Below are 16567 nucleotides of genomic sequence, written 5' to 3'. Positions count from 1 at the left end.
CCTGGGAAATGAGTTTCCTTTCTAGAATATCGCCAAGGCCCTGAGCAATTTCTGTGTGCTTTGTGGCTGTGTGCCCTGATTATTCCTCCCGAGAAGATGCCGGATTTGGGGAGGGGGCAGTTGTAGAGCAGCACATGATTTAAGTCACTTTTCTTTCTTTTTTCATGATCCTGGGCAGGGCGTCTGCCCAGCCCTGAGGGTGCAGCGCCATGAGTGGATCTAGGCCCCACGACTCACCAATCTCAAGAGCCATTTATAAAATCTCACTTTGGTCTTTTAGTTATTTATTTCATTTATTTTGCCTTTTCATTCCCTGTGATGCTGCAGATGGTTGAGGGTTGCCGAATTGTTTTTAAAGTCTCTTACATTCATCCTTCTTTGAGAAACCAAAACCAGAGTCCACACAAGTATTTGCAGAGCCCAGAGTATGGGACCAAGCAGCGCCTCTGCCTTTCAGCCAATAGGAACTTGAGCTGCACTTCTCCTTCCTCCTCCCTCCCTCGCTCCCTCCCTCTGTCCTTCCTCCTTCCTCCCTCCCGCCCTCCTTTCTTTTTTCCTTTTTTCCCTCCCTCTCTCCTTTCCTTCCTCTTCTTTCTTTCCCTCTTTCTTCTCCCTTCCTCCCTCTCTCTCTCCCTTTCTTTCTTCCTCCTTCCCGCCTTTTCTTTCCTTTTCTCCTCTTCTCTCCCTCTTTCTCTCCTTTTCTTTCACTCTTTCTTCCTCCCTCTCTCCTTTTCTTTTTCTCTTTCTTTCTTCCTTCCTTTTGCTTCTCTTCCCATCCCACTCTCCTCTTTTCTCTCCCTCCTCCCTGATCAGCTCTCCTCCTAGATGCCCTTGGCAGTGTCCCCATTTTTTTCAGACCCCAGGGTGGAAGGGGGTCCCATTATCACGCCTACAGAGCCCAGGATGCTCTCCCTCAGCCAGGCTGGACTGTCAGGGGTGGCCCCCCAGCCAGCCTCTTCCTCTAGTCCAGGCTCAGCTCTGGCCTCGGGGCTGCTGTGTGATTTCCTAGGACCACCTCCCTCAGAAAACCCTGCCAATCTTGGTCATAGAAGGAACTGGTGGCATTTTACCACCTCCACAGCAGCCTTTCTCAAGTGTCCAGCAAGATTACAGAATTATACATAGTACTGAGCTCAGTCTGTATCTCTTTCTGAGCCTGCCCTTAGAAGTCAGACCTTTCATACCTGGAGGTAGATCCTACACTTCAACTGCAAATGTTTAGGGACCCTGGGGAGTTCACACATACTCGCGCACGTGCGTGCACACGTTCACACTCACACATGAACTAAAAACACTACATTAACACCCAGGTGGAGCGAGCTCCCCAGCTTTCCTGCCACCTTCCACCTGGACTCTGGCCATGTGTCCTTTAACCACAACTCACAATTTTGCAGCAGTGGTAAAGCTGATCTCAGAGCCTGTGAAATCCAAGCATGCTGGCTCCCACCACCAGGGTGGTTCTCCCAGGACATAACTTATGCACCAAAAGCTGAGCGAAATCAAGTGATCGTTCCAGGCCATGGGCCTTAGGTCAGTGGTTCTCACACCTCGGCCGCATCAGAAGCCCCTGCAGGGTCCGTGGCCACCCCCAGGCTCTGAGACAGGGCCTGGCTAGGTCCAAGGGCCGGCGTTTCCAACAGTTCCCAGGCATCCCCACACCTTCAGTCCTCTGCCTACTGTAAACGAGCCTGGCTTGTGTCTCCACAGGGAAGAGAAGGAGCGGTGGATCCGGGCCAAGTACGAGCAGAAGCTCTTCCTGGCCCCACTGCCGTGCTTGGAGCTGTCGCTGGGCCAGCACCTGCTGCGGGCCACCGCCGACGAGGACCTGAGGACGGTCATCCTGCTGCTGGCTCACGGCTCCCGGGACGAGGTGAACGAGACGTGTGGCGAGGGGGATGGCCGCACAGCCCTGCACCTGGCCTGCCGGAAGGGGAACGTGGTCTTGGTACAGCTCCTTATCTGGGTAGGTGGCCCTCCCTCCAGTCTCCCCTTGGCCCCTCCCACCTGGGCCTCTCTCTGAAGTCCCTCGTGGCCTCCCAGCCAGGCCCCCACCTGGCCCAGAAGAACCATGTCCTTGGGGGTGCTCTCCAGTTTGGTCTGCTTCTGCAGGATCTGTTTGGGAGAATGGTGTCTTAGGATTCTCCAGAGAAACAAAACCAATAAGTTAAATAGAGAGAGAGAGGGATTTATTTTTTGGAATTGGCTTACACAGTTGTAGGGGCCGGCAACTCCAAACTCCAGTTGTCAGGAGACAGACTGGAAACTCCAGCAGTCTTGTATCCAAAATCCATAGGTCAGGTGGCCAGGTTGAAACGCCAGCAGGGTGTCTATGTTAGGGTTTTGAGGCAGCATCCATCTCCCTCAGGAGACCCTGTTTTGCTCTAAAGGCCTTCAGCTGATTGGGTGAGGCCCACCCACATTATCGAGGGTAATCTGCTTTACTCAAAGTCAACTGATGTGTTAATCACATATAGCAGCCTTCACAGCAGCATCTAGACTAGTGTTTTACCAGACAGCTGGGTACTATCGCCTAGTCACGTTGACATAAGCTAACCATCACAAAGGCTATTGCTGCCAGTCTGAAGATGAGAACTATTCCGTTAGAGCGTTTAGGATTTAAACGTAGATGCCTTTTGAGCTCCACCACATGAGGGCTGAAAACGCAGGTGCACCAATCAAACGACTGATACCGAAGGAGAAATGAGGTCAGTGGGTGCTCTCCTCAAGGAGACAAGCAGCTCTGTGTACAGCTGTTGGCTAGTAGTTTCTGGATGTTTCCACATTTCGATGACCCCACTTTTCAGGTCAAGCATGATTGCCGGTGTCCCTCTTCTTGGTTTTACAGAAAACTCCTATCTTCTTTGTTTGGTGGCGGTAAAGACATAAACTGAACATGGTTTTCCCACTAGCCTACCTTTGTGGTTTTATCCACTTAACACAAAATACAGGGCCCTGAACCTTGAGATTTGATGTGGCAGGAGTTTGCAAAAGGCTTCTCTTGGACTTTTCTGATTAATTTATACTGAGAAAAAAAAAATTATCTTTAATTCATTTGGAAGCTTTTGTCATGAAGCATGAATGAGTGAAAAAGAGACCCTGCCCCAGCCGGCCATGACTGGCATTGCAGAAGCACACGTGCCCACACAGTGGTAGGCGGGACACCTTTGGGGACGTCAGCCTCAGGGGACCCCATCAGGGCACACAGAAAGCTGCCTGCTGAGAAGTCCCCTACGTGGGGGGCCTCGGGCTGGGCCACCACTGCTAGGGGCGCTCTCCTGTCCTCTCCCCCAGGCACGAGTTGGGGTCGGCCACCCACAGCTGAAGAGTGATGCAAGTTTCTATATGTGTTCTTGTTTGGTTTTTAGTTTTTTATTGTAATACACTTTTTCTTAGGGCAGTTCTAGGTTTTCATAAAAATTGACCTGAAAGTACAGGGAGTTCCCAGAGCCTCCCGCCCACTGCTTTTAGTTCTCTTATTAACAACACCTTGCCTTTCTGTGCTACATTTCTTACAACTCATGAGCCAGTATAGATACATTGTAACTAACTAAAGTCCTAGTTCTTTACCTTGGGGTTCACTCTGTGTTGTCAGTCCTGTGGGTTTTAACAGATACATCATGTCACCGTCCACCCTTACAGTGTCGTGCAGATTCATTTCACTGCCCTTAAAATGCCTGCGCCCCGCCTGTTCACCCCCCTCCCCTCTCTGTGTATTTTTAATCTGACTTTTTTGAGGGGTAACGGGGAGGATTAGATGCCCAGGTACTGTATCAAAACCACTCTAAGGGAAGTTTCAGCTTCGCTTTTACTCACTAGTAATACGTGTGATTTGATGCAAATTAGGGAGCAAAAGTATGCCTTGTTTTCCGCTCAAATTGGCCGAGATTTTCTTCAGTGTTAACGCCATGCTGATGACACTCCCGAACGTGTTCGAGGCGGAAGCGGAAGCTAGTCTGCCTTTGTTGGAGAGCAGGAGGCTTAGAATGTTGTGTTCCTGAACCTAGTAATTCCACTTGTAATCACGCCTCTTGCAATCAGAGACCCCGAGGCAGATTTGATGTGATCATGCACGGCACAGCCTTATTTGTACCAGTGACAACTTTTGAACAAATGAGATGTCCAGCAATCGGGAATGGAGTAACCATGTTCACACGGTGACTGTTTCATGGCTGTTGGTATCATGCTTTTGAATACTTTGTAACGATGTAAGAAAATGCTCACAGCACCGTGTTCAGTGGTAGAAGTCAGGACAGAAATTATTTGTGTAGTTTTGTCTCAATTATGCACGTATACTTTGAGATTCAAGGACAAGCATTAGAAGGAGATACACTAAAATACTGACAAGGTTACCTCTGAGTAGCAAGATGCTAGGTAATTTTTATTCTCATGCTCTTATATACTTTACAGATTTCCGCCAAGAATGAATTGCCTCTGAGATCAAAAAGTGATTCATTTTTGTGTTTGCAATTAGTCAGAATTGAAATGTCCCAACTAAAGTTCTTTGTTCTGTTTATATTACACAAAGGATATGCTTTCAGTTGTGAAAAGTACATTCTCCCCTTAAGAGAAATGTGCCACCAACTCTTGTAGTTCTGCCTCCCCACCCACCTGGTCTGTAGTGTGATCCCAGGTGCATATCCACATACAAGCTGTGGGGCAGGCGGGGGACGCTTCACTTTCCCCTCTCACCTCCCTCTCCATGCCTTCCCTCTCCCTCACCTCTTTCTTCAACCCCCCCCCATTTTCCTCACCCCCTTCCTTACCTCCCCTTTCCCTCACCTCTCTCTCCATCACTTCCTTCCTCACCTCCCCCCATCACCTCTCCCATCACCTCCCTCTTCCTCGCCTCCCCCTCCCATCACCTCCCCCTCCCATCACCTCCCTCTCCCATCACCTCCCTCTCCCTCACCTCCCCTCTCCCTCACCTCTTTCTTCACCCCCCGTTTCCCTCACCCCCCTTCCTTACCTTCCCTTTCCCTCACCTCTTTCTTTACCTCTATCACTTCCTTCCTCACCTCCCCCTCCATCACCTCTCCCATCACCTCCCTCTCCCTCACCTCCCCTTCCCATCACCTCCCTCTCCCTCACCTCCCCCTCCTATCACCTCCCTCTCTCTCACTTCCCCCTCCCATCACCTCTCCCTCCCATCACCTCCCTCTCCCACTACCTCCATCTCCCTCACCTCCCTCTCCTCGTCACCTCCCCCACCTCCCCTTCCCATACCTCCCCCTCCCATCACCTCCCTCTCCCATCACCTCCCTCTCCCTCACCTCCCCTCTCCCTCACCTCTTCCTTCACCCGTCGTTTCCCTCACCCCCTTCCTTACCTTCCCTTTCCCTCACCTCTATCTCTATCACTTCCTTCCTCACCTCCCCCTCCATCACCTCTCCCATCACCTCCCTCTCCCTCACCTCCCCCTCCCATCACCTCCCCCTGCCATCAGCTCCCTCTCCCTCACCTCCCCTCCCATCACCTCCCTCTCCCTCACCTCCCTCTCCCTCACCTCCCCTCCCATCACCTCCCTCTCCCTCACCTCCATCTCCCATCACCTCCCCCTCCCGTCACCTCCCTCTCCCTCACCTCTTTCTTCACCCCCCCATTTCCCTCACTCCCTTCCTTACCTTCCCTTTCTCTCACCTCTTTCTTCACCTCTGTCTCTATCACTTCCTTCCTCACCTCCCCCCACCTCTCCCATCACCTCCATCTCCCTTACCTCCCTCACCTCCCCCTCCCATCACCTCCCCCTCCCTCACCTCCCCCTCATCACTTCCCTTTCCCATCACCCCCTTTCCCTCACCTCCCTGTCCCTCACCTCCCACCTCCCCTTCCCTGCCTTGGCAGCAGGGACACTAATGTGGACTGTGTTGCCTGCAGTATGGCGTGGACGTCATGGCCCGGGACGCCCACGGGAACACGGCGCTGGCCTACGCCCGCCAGGCCTCCAGTCAGGAGTGCACCGACGTGCTGCTGCAGTATGGCTGCCCGGATGAGCGCTTCGTCCTCATGGCCACCCCTAACCTGTCCAGGAAAAACAACAACCGGAACAACAGCAGCGGGAGGATACCCACCATCATCTGAAGGGTCGCCGGCACCTGCCGATACCCGCGACCGTGTGGCCTGGCCACACCGCCTCTCCTGGAAGTGACAGCACGTGAGTCCTCCCACGTCCCCCCTCCTCCCGGTGGTCACTTCCCCATCGCCCACCCCCACCCCCGTGAAGTCTCAAAACTCGGACCGTCCTGAGGGGGCGAAGAGGAGGCAGGAGGCCGCAGGACCGATTCCTTTTCCCACCACCTCCCAAGTGACAAGCAGGAGACACCGGCGGGCCTCGGTCCTTTGATGATAGCACATGATGCCGCCGCAGGACCCTCGTCCCGGGCCAGCAGACACTGTTTGGTGGGCGGGTGGGCGGCGGCACAGGGACGGGGGGTGCCGGGGGAGGGGAGGCAAGGAGCAAGGAGAAGGGGTAACTTTCCTTAACTGGCAGTTAAGCACATCAGTACATTTCACCTCTACCAAACGGAACGCTTGGATTTCATCCCTTCTCCGAGGAGCCTGACGGCATAAATCAGAAGCAAGCACAGAGTTTGTCAGGTTTGAAGCCCCTATGATGGTGTGTGTCAAATCAGTTGTAGCTAATCTGTCCGGGGAGAGTACTGGCTTCATTACACTCGTATAGTTGAGTTCTTCCAGCATTACCGCTGTTTAATAAAAGATGATTAGTCATCACCCAGAAGAAAGCATATTAGCCGAGGAGGTAGTTACACGGCACGCTTCGGTGATTGCCGGAATGGGATTGCAATATTCTTAGAAGCATCATATTATCCCGACATGTTCTTTGGAGCCCTTGGAGCCCTCCTTTCTAAATTCACTGTCATAATTTAGTATCTGTTTAATTTTTCAGTCCAAAGAGGAAATCAGTTGCTGAGGATTATTTGAAACCGGTCTCCTTGGTGTAAAAACAAAAAGGGAAAAATAAATAGGGGTGACTCAGAAATTCCAAAGGAAAGAATGAATCCGGCCAATCACAACACCTCGAGTACATTCAGTAAGCTAAAGAAATATATAAAAGGCTATTTTTCCCCCTGGCGCGAGGCAGAGCTTCTGCCCTTGCGCCAAGGTGAACGTGTTGGGGCTCGGTGACTCCAGGGCTGTGTGGCCCGAGTTCCACAGCTTTCTGTGTTCTGTCTTTAGATGAGATGTGTGAAAATCTATTTGAATAAAAGACGTTCATAAATATGCATCGATTTTTGTACAGACAAATGGCACCTCTGTTAATTTATAAATTGAACTGGATGTGAACTAATAATGTGCAACTAGTTGAGTTAAGAGGGCTACAGATGATTGTACACGGGCATCTTCCCAGCAGTCAACACTTCCATTAATGTGATGTACAGCTTTTCAAAGGGAACACATCGGGATAAGATGGTGGTACAATGTGCTTATTAAAATCGAGAAAGGAGAAAAAGACAATGACGCATCTGACGGAGGGGAGGGAGGCGTGTGATTTCTCACTAGCAGAAGCATGATTTAGATCAGATACCACATTTGCTAACCAAGAGGCAGGGGCTACGGCAAGACAGAGTGCTTGCCGAATCCCAGACCAGGGTGCTTTGCCAAGGCAGGTCGGGACCAGCCGCTGACTGCTCTGTGCATCCTTAAGACTTTGACCTGGTGGCCAAGCTCTTCCTTCTGAGAGGTCACCAGATCTGCCGTGACCGTGGTATTGGGCTGCTTCAATGTGATGGTCCAATAGAACAAACCAAGTCATGATACCATAGAGTAAAAAGAAGGGCAACGTTGCCTAGAGCCCTTTGGTAGGATGACAGGAAAAAATGTCACACTGTAAGACCACAGTGTGGAAGAACATAGTACTATCTGCCCAGCCACCACTGGAAGAGCCCCTTGCTCTTCTAAGCCCCTTGCTCTTCTTTATGAAACCTTATATTTTGTAAGAGTTTTTCCTCTTCTTTCACTTTTTAAAAAAAAAAAAAAAGTTAAAATAGGTGGAAATAAAATAAAGCTTTACAGAGGATTTATATGTGGCTAAGCGTTTCATGGAAATTTCTAACCTCTATTAAAATCAGCAAGGAGCCCTGGTGGTCCAGTGGTTAAGCACTCGGCTGCTAACCAAAAAGGTCGGCGGTTCAAACCCACCAGCCGCTCCTTGGGAGAAAGACGTGGCAGTCTGCTTCCATGAGATTACAGCCTTGGAAACCCTCTGGGACAGCTCTACTCTGTCCTGCGGGGTCGCTATGAGTCAGAATTGACTCAACAGCAATGGGTTTGGGGCTTCTGTTTGTTTGTTTGTTTGTTTGTTTAATTAAACTCACTGGAACTCACCAGTATCCAAGAAAAATAGGTGCAGGGGCCATAGGCCTGAGAATTGTGACAAAAATTCCATAATCCCACCATTCGTTTTTTTAATTCTGTGTTTTGTCACTGTGTAGTTATTTTAAATGTGAACAGAAAAAAAAAAATCATTGTCTATTTTTAAAGCACGCATTACTGTTCTAACCCAGCCACACACATGGACCACCACACGGCCTTTAGTGTAGACTTTCTGTAGTGAATGCAGATATAGTAAAAATCAGATTCTTAAATTATTTCATTGTAGCTAATTCCCACCATAGGAATGCTTTATCATAGCAAAAAGCCTTCTGTTGGACAAAAAAAAAAAAAAAGGAATTCTTGTACGGCTTCTTTGGGATGTATATGAGTGTGTACATATTATTATATGTGTTTATAATATAATATTTTCCGAAATGACTTCTTTTTTCACTTAATCTTCCACGACGTGAATGCTAGGTTGGTTTTTCCCTCCCTCCAGCACAGGGGACGTTGCTGCAGCCCCTGCCATTTTAAGCAATGCTGATCTGCTCCAAGAGGCAGCCTGCTGTCTGGAACCCAAGTTTTGGCAACAGAGGAAAGATGGTCATGGGCTTCAAGGATTTTCTTTTAAAATAAAGGTGACTAGAGGCTAATCTGTTTGTATTCCAGTGTCAAACCAGAAGTCTTTACCTTGCTGCCATTGCTCTCGCTGTTCTTTTAAAACCTTGCTAAGGCTAAGGCTGGAGAAGCTAGGAGCTGGTGCCATTCAGGAAGGGACCAGGTTTTCATTGCTTCTTTCTGTGTAAGTTGGAAGAAGTGATGACAACCTGAGACACCACCATGGCAGAATACATCTAGCCTTTCTTGTTCCAAATTTAAATTTTCCCCCATCTAGAAGCAGCCAGCTGGGGGAGGTGTGTGGCAGTGTGCCAGGCATCTGCATGGCCAACCTAGACACTTCCCCATTCCCACGTCCAAACAGCACCCCTGTCGGCCGAGTGGTCACTGAACTGGGATGTAGGCATCACAGGCCTAGCTGACATCTCCCATGGTCACGAAACCCTGCAGAGAAAGTGTTCAGGGATTCTGATCCCCCCAGGAGCAGATCTCTAGTACTGGGCTGGACGCAGGGCTTGCCAGGATCAGGCCCCAACGTGGTCACCGGTCCTTTCCACCCCATCGTCCTGGGACAATGGGCAGCTCCTGAGGGAGAGCGAGTGACCGGCCCTCAGTCTTTGGTCCCACAGCTGGTGGGCTTCCATGTCTCCCAAAAAGCGTATGATATTTGCGTGTCCTAGAAAGGCAGGTGACAGCCGTGGATTGTGTGCTGATCATGAGGCTAGTGGACACGGAAGAGGGAGCCCGTGGGTGGGTCCAAATGGTTAAAGACTCAGCTGCTAACCAAAAGGTTGGCAGTTCAAGTCCACCTAGACTCTCCTTGGGAAAAAAGCCTGGCAATCTACATTCTGAAAAATTATAGCCATTGAAAACCCTATGAAACAGAGTTCTATTCTGTATGCATGGAGTCGCCACGAGTCAACTCAATGGCAAATTTTTGTTTTGTTTTGGACACAGAAGAAAGTAGGCCTTTATTAAATTACCCTTGACTCAAACCCTTAAGTCAGACTATTTTCTACAGGGCTAGGCATCTCCAGGCCAGCCCTGGGCAGCTGGCTTTTTAGAAACAAGTGTAAAGCGCCCTCCTCTGAGATTGGGCCCAGCCCAATGAGTCTCTTTGGATTCAGCCTAGACACCAATCTTCCTGGCTCTGTGACATCTGACACCTTATTGCTGTGACTGTGTACCTGCATCCAGGTTGCTCAGTTCCTTAGGGAGAAACAAGGCCCAATGCAAACGACAGCTCTGGGCCTGCGGACCCAGGTTCGAATGCCAGCTCGGCCATCCCCCCAGGCGCCTTGGGAAATATTCACTTCTGGGACTCAGTGAACTATTTGTTTAATTGTATTTTAGGTGAAAGTTTACACAGCAAATTAGTTTTCCATTCAAACAGTTTATACACAAATTATTCTGTGACATTGGTTGCAGTCCCCGGGATGTGTCACCCTGCTTCCCCGTTTCCATCCCTTCAGTTTCTCTGCAGGTCCTGCCTTCTCATCTTTGCTTTTGGGCAAATGTCGCCCATTTGGTCTCCTATAGTTGATTGTTCTAAGGTGCACATTCCTCACAGGTGTTACCGTTTAGTTTACAAGCTAATCTAGTCTTCAGCTGAAAAGTAGCACAGGGAGGTTTTCAATCGGTGTTATCCATGGCGGCCTGGCGCCCAGCAGTGGATGGAGGCCCCAGAGATGGGAGCTTTTATTAAGGACAGAAAAGTGATAGGACTGAGGACCCTACATCCACCCGGAAACCTGCTCTCAGCTGATGCCAGGTCCCCAAGCCAGTGCCCTGGAAGCCAGTGATTGTCACCTTTGCCAGCCCTCCTCCTGGCCAAGCCTCTGGTAGCTTCCTTCTCTATCTGATCCCTGTCCCTGCGTGATGGAAGTGAGGCTCCCCAGGGACCACCGCCCCACTGAGGGATAAACCCAAACCTGCCCACTTACCACCTCTGCGGTCCCCTCTTTATCCTGCATTATTTAGTCTGAGTTTCATTTTCACGATGGGAAACAGAGACAAGAAGGGGTTGCAGTTTATTCCTGTGTCATCCACACATGCTGCTTTAGGCCCAAACAGTCCTCCTCCCGCCACACCTTGCCATTGTGATGTTGGCTCAGACAACCCCCCCCCCCAGCACACGCACTGCTCCTCATTCTGGTGCCCTGTTCCCACCTCCTCTGACCATCAGGGAGTCCCCAGGTGGTACCAACAGTTAACACACTCGGCTGCTAACTGAAAGGGTGGAGGTTGGAGTCCACCCAGAGGCACCTCAGAAGAAAGGCCTGGGAGTCTACTTATGAAAAATCAGCACTGAAAACCCTATGGAGCACAGTTCCGTGCTGACACACCTGGGGTCCCCGTGAGTCGGGGTTTGCTCGGGTTCCCTGTGCTGGCAGAGCTGTGGCTTCAGGGTCTTCCACCTTCTGCCCCCACTGTGTTTCTCCAAGGTCGGGGAGTGTCCACCTAAGAGCGATCTTTCCCTCCCCAGGTCCCCTGCCCCGACTGTCCTTCCTCTGACCTTCATGAGCTCGTCTTCCTCTCTCTTGTAGCCACCATGTCCTGCCCAGCTGCTCACCTGAGCTCTGCTCACAGGTGGCATGGGCGCCAGTGGTTCAACTCCACCAGCCTTCCTCCGCCTTGTGATCAGAGCTACATTCAGGGGCAGAAAAGGGCGATGTCCAGATTCTGGCCCAGGGAGGTTTGAAAGCCTTGCCAGAATGTCAGTCCTCACAGAGTGTTATCAAGCCTTCCAGGCTTCACACAAGGCGGAGATGTGGGAAAGCAAATCCCTCCCCACACACACACACCTGCTCTGTCTCCATTCCTCATGCACCCCACAAGGCCACCCAGACGCTTCTAGAACTCCCCTGGGTTGTGGTTATGTACTGAAGAGACGCATCTTTCTTTTAAAGAAAATCTTGTTTCTCACTGCCTCCATAGGTTCCACACGTTGTTGAGTCATGGCTTAAAGTGAGTTTTTACCCTCCTCCTTTTCGAAAAAGTAACAAATAAGGGCTCTTCCCATCGAGCCTTTCAGTTTTCACTTGTTGTCTTTATGGATGTGTGTTTCCTTTTTGGCTTCCTAAGGGGCTTTCTTGAGCAAGTCCTGTGGCCAGGGACACCTTAATTCCCAGACCCTACCTCCCCTGCCCAGATGAGGACAACCAGGCAGGGTGCTGCTCAGCTTCGCAGGGGGGACCAGGTCACCAGGGTGGCACTGCCCAGCCGTCAGGTGTGTCTCCAGCTCTGCCATGTACCCTTAATGGGTACATGGATGGGTCCTTTGTCATTCAAGCACCTGAGTTACCACCTTTCAGCCAAACCGTCAAATTCCTTCCAGTCACCTGGAAGAGAGAAGAGGCGCGGGCTGGTAACACGGCTGGATAGGTAACTACAAAGCAGTCCTCAGATGTCTGTCCATCCCTGCATCCACAGGAAGTAAACCTGGGACCCAAGACGCCGTGATGTCAGTGGCTAGAGAGACGCAGCACCATTCAGAGACAACACCCCAACATTGTCTTTTACCAAGAAGCTCACCCCCCATATTACGAGAAAAAATAACACCCAACCACTTAGACGTTAGTATTTCAGGACCCCCTGCGTTCTTCCCTATAGAACAGAAATGCTACCCTTAAAAGCGTGGATTTTTAATATTAACGAATTCCCTGTTTAGTCTGGATGTCTGCTGTTTATTAAAGATAGATTGGCACCCCTTTTTAATTTGGATCTGTGTGGTATGTCAGGGTTGAAATTAGAAGATCTTTACATTGGTAGGTGATCTGGAAAGGGACTCTGTAAAACAAGTCTTTCTTCATCATCTGAGATTTTTTTAAAAGCCCAGTTTCTAACAGTTTCCACCTGTGGAGTAATACCTTCCACAGAGCAGTGATACAACAAGCTTAACTTGGGAAGCCTTTCCCTGCCACGTTTCTACTAATGAGATATTGATTCTGGTAAAAGGCCAGGGTTTGGTGTTAGGAATTCTGCCTCTTTGATTAAGATGCTACTCTCTGGGGCTCTCATCCCATACACACGGGTCTTCAGTGTCTGGAGCTGGGTGGGGTGGGGCAGGCGTGGTCAGGAGGGCTCTGCTGAGGGTCCGGAGGCCCCGCATGTTCAGGTGTGTGAGGCTGCCCAGGTTAAATGCAGCAAAACCTACAAGCAGGTGCGCTCTGGCTTCAAGCCACGTAACAAGCGCTCGGAGCTGCGCCACCTGTCCAAAGCAAGAAGCATTATATGAGTTGTGGGAGGTTGACTCAGGGCATGTTTGCATTTTGGCCTGGCATGTGGCATCTGAGAGGGGACCACCCGCCAGGGGTCGTGAATTAAGCCATAGGATAGGGACAGGCTTATCTAAGCTTGTTCAGAACTGATCTAGAATTCAGTGCTGGTGGGAATTACGTGACCTTTGTCTTGAGCTGCAGGTGAAAGGAAGGAACAAAACGAGTCAGTGTATTGGGGGATCTTCACAGTGGGGCAAACCCCTTTAATTACACCAGTTGTTGGGGGACGACAGCCCCCACGTCAGAGTATGCCTCCCCCACCCCATGCGGTGCTGGGCAGCGTCTGAACCCACCCAGAAAGCTAAAATCTGAACTGTTTGGGACACCTAAAAAAAAAAAAAAGATGGAGCACCAGCTCCGGGAAGCTCCCTCAGTGGCCTGTATAAAGCGCCCAGGAGCTATTCCCACTTAACAATGTTGGTTCCAGATCTTTCCACCACTTTGGCATGCTCTTTGTAGAAATCTTGACCACTACGCCTCCTGCGAGGTGGCCAGTCACACTGGCGTGGCAGCCTGCCCCACAGCTCTCGGCCACCCGCCCGCTGACATTCGAGGAGCCCCCCCATGAAAATGGTGTCCTGCCTCGGTTGTTCAGACAGGCGGGGGGACAGGGAACAGACCAAGGTGCCGTGCGCTGTGGCCATTCTGGGCAGCTAGCACTCCCTCATGCTGCCTTCGCACATAGCTCAGTGCCCAGCCACCCTCCCCGTCCAGGGTCCCCAGACATTCTCCCCATGACTGCTGGGGTACACGGTGTACTCGGCCACAGCTGAGTGCTACCCTAGGGGTTTAGGCAAAGGCGCACCTAGAAACTGCTTCATGGCAGACAAAAGGGGGGAAACCTGCACCTGGAATTCCTTCCCCCAAACTCAGAAAGCATCATGGTTCTCTCCCCCTGTCCCAAGTGGGGGTTTTGTGTATGAAATAGGTTGAATTCCTGAGATGGCAGCCCTACCAGCTCCAAGCACCTGGGAGGGGCTCTGTGTACGTAATAAAATGCGTGCCGTGCAGGACCTGGAAGGGACTGGAGAGGGAGCCCTTTCCAACAGTGCTGTTGAGCTTGGCTGCAGACTGGGATGGCCTGGGGAACGGTCGGAAGGGGCCGCGGGGACAGCCAGGTGCTTGATGGGGGTCCACCCTCCCGTACCACCCAGCCCCCCAATCTCCTTTCCTTGACTTCTCCATCCTGCCAGCTTTGAAGTGAGTTCTCGTCTTGCCACGAGGGTGTGTTTCCGGAAGGGGCATCAGAGCAGGTCACAGGGAACAACTGAGACGCCATTTTGGGAAGGCAGCGCGTCGCCCACTTTTTAGCACGTTTTTTCTGTTTCTGTAAATAGCAATGTATAGAGGCCAACAGAGCAGCACGGGCTTTATGCCGAGATGGTTCTTTTGGTGGTTTTTTATATTACCTCGTTCCACAAGTTTATGTTTCACAACAAGTCAGTGAGGCTTTATTTATATTGTTTTTACTGTAATTAAAACCATTGACTGACATTTCACTTTGCTTGTTATTTCATATGATTTTGTTTTGATTAAATATGCCAGTTTGTATTTTCCTGCCTTGGATTTTTTTGTGTGTGTGTCAGCTGTACAGTATTCTAAGAGAAAAAAAAAGAAAAAATGTGTAAAGTCATGAAGAGGGGGCTATAGTGTAGAGACCTCTTTCTAATAAAGAAATGAAAATATGTCCATACAGCCTCCGTGGAGTTTTTGGATGTTGGTCATTTGTCATAACTAATTAGGTTCTATTCCCAGGCTGCCCTATGCCTGAGGGAACTGGGTCCACAAACCCTTCACTCATGGACTCAGGGAAAGATTGGGGCATCTCTTCTCACTCCTTCGACTTTGTTGTTGATGTTAGCTGCCATCAAGCCAGCCCCTGATTCACAGTGACACCACGCACAACGGAAGGAAGCTCTGCCCAGTCCTGCGCCATCCCCGTGCTCAGTTGTGATCAGACTGTTGTGATCCAAAATAAAATGCAGAGCCCAGGAAGAGACTGAAAGGGAGAGCCCTTTCACAACGGTGTTGTTGAGCTTGGGTCCAGACTTGAACAGCCTAGAAGGACAAGGGTTTCCGTGGCTGATTTTTAGTTGCAGGTTGCCAGACCTTTCTTCCTACTCTGTCTTACTGTGGAAGCTCTGCTGAAAACTGTTCAGCATCATGGCAACAGGTAAGCAACCACTGACAGGCAGTAGGTGGCTGCCCATGAGGTGCACTGACCCGGAATCAAACCCAGGTCTCCCGCGTGGAGGTGAGAATTCCACCACTGAACCACCAATCAGAAACCAAAGCTCAGAGGGGCCGGGGTTCCCCCAGCCAGGGATTGGCTGGCCAGAGGCTCTGGTTGTTTCTCATGTCATCTTGCACTGCAACACCCCACCCTGCATGTGCGACCAGGAAATCAAAACACCTCAAACCCACTCCAAACCCACTGCCATGAAGTCAAATCCAGCTCACAGCGACCCTATAGGACAAGGAGAACTAACTGCCCCATAAGGTTTCCAAGGCTGTGATCTTTAGGGAAACAGACTGCCACCCCTTTCCCCGAGGAGCAGCTGGTGGACCTGAACTGCCAACCTGTCGGTTAGTGGCTGAGCACTTAACCAGTGCGCCACCAGGGCTCCTCAGAACACCTCAGGACTCTATTAGTAATGCTACTGTTATTAGAGCCATTGTGTTTTTCTCATAAAAAATACATTATCTTTTTAAAGATCAGAAGAGTGTAAAGAAAGCAAAGCTCTCTCGAAAACCACTGCCCAGATATCACCGTAGTCGGCGATTTGGTGAATTCCTTCCAGACTGCAGATACGGGGTGTGTTTATTTTCTTTACTCTTCCGTGTCAGTAGTAGAGAGCCCCGTGATCTCATGACATGTTAATATTTACATTTTTCGTTGGAAATTGCCCATGGCGTGGACAGCATGGAGCTTCCCCAAATGCCTGATACAATCAGCAGAGAATGTGGCCGCCACACCCCCTGGGCACACGACACCCAGCACCCCAAATACAGGTGTTACAAAGGCTACAAGTCTTACAGAAGATAAGGACAAAGATGTGCTTTTAGAAGGAGTCAGTTCCATTTACAGGGATATCGGCTAACTATTCTATTTGGCTACCGCTGATGGATATTTCACAACATATATTAAGAGATTATTTTCATCACAAGAAATCTAGAGGTCAGCAAGGTAGGGCTTGCACTGACAGTTCCAGGATGTCATTGTGGACCCAGCTTCCAGCCGCTGCTCAGCCATCTGTGGTGGGTACGTGTTACCAACTGGAACCCACAAATTCTGTTCCACCTGCAGCGCCTGCATTCCAGGTGGAAAGAAAAGGCAG

At 50.4% G+C, this 16567-nt stretch overlaps 1 protein-coding gene across 3 annotated transcripts in view; it reads left to right on the top strand.

Moving 5' to 3' along the window:
* AGAP1 (ArfGAP with GTPase domain, ankyrin repeat and PH domain 1) overlaps window positions 1-15408 on the top strand; it is a 672497-nt gene extending 657089 nt beyond the window's left edge. For 2 of the 3 annotated variants that reach the window (XM_064286507.1, XM_064286508.1), the window contains exons 16-17: window positions 1708-1963; window positions 5875-15408. In XM_064286507.1, coding sequence (XP_064142577.1) covers window positions 1708-1963; window positions 5875-6078 — 460 coding nt within the window. In that variant the 3' untranslated portion in view covers window positions 6079-15408. The remainder of the gene's footprint in view (window positions 1-1707; window positions 1964-5874) is intronic. The other variant, XM_064286506.1, reaches the window with a different exon arrangement.
* Window positions 15409-16567: the final 1159 nt, after the last annotated feature.

This window comes from Loxodonta africana, chromosome 6, assembly GCF_030014295.1.
Source record: "Loxodonta africana isolate mLoxAfr1 chromosome 6, mLoxAfr1.hap2, whole genome shotgun sequence".
Taxonomy (NCBI): Eukaryota; Metazoa; Chordata; class Mammalia; order Proboscidea; family Elephantidae; genus Loxodonta; species Loxodonta africana.
The sequence above is the reverse complement of the archived record's forward strand: the minus strand, read 5'-3'. Positions and strand labels throughout refer to the sequence as shown.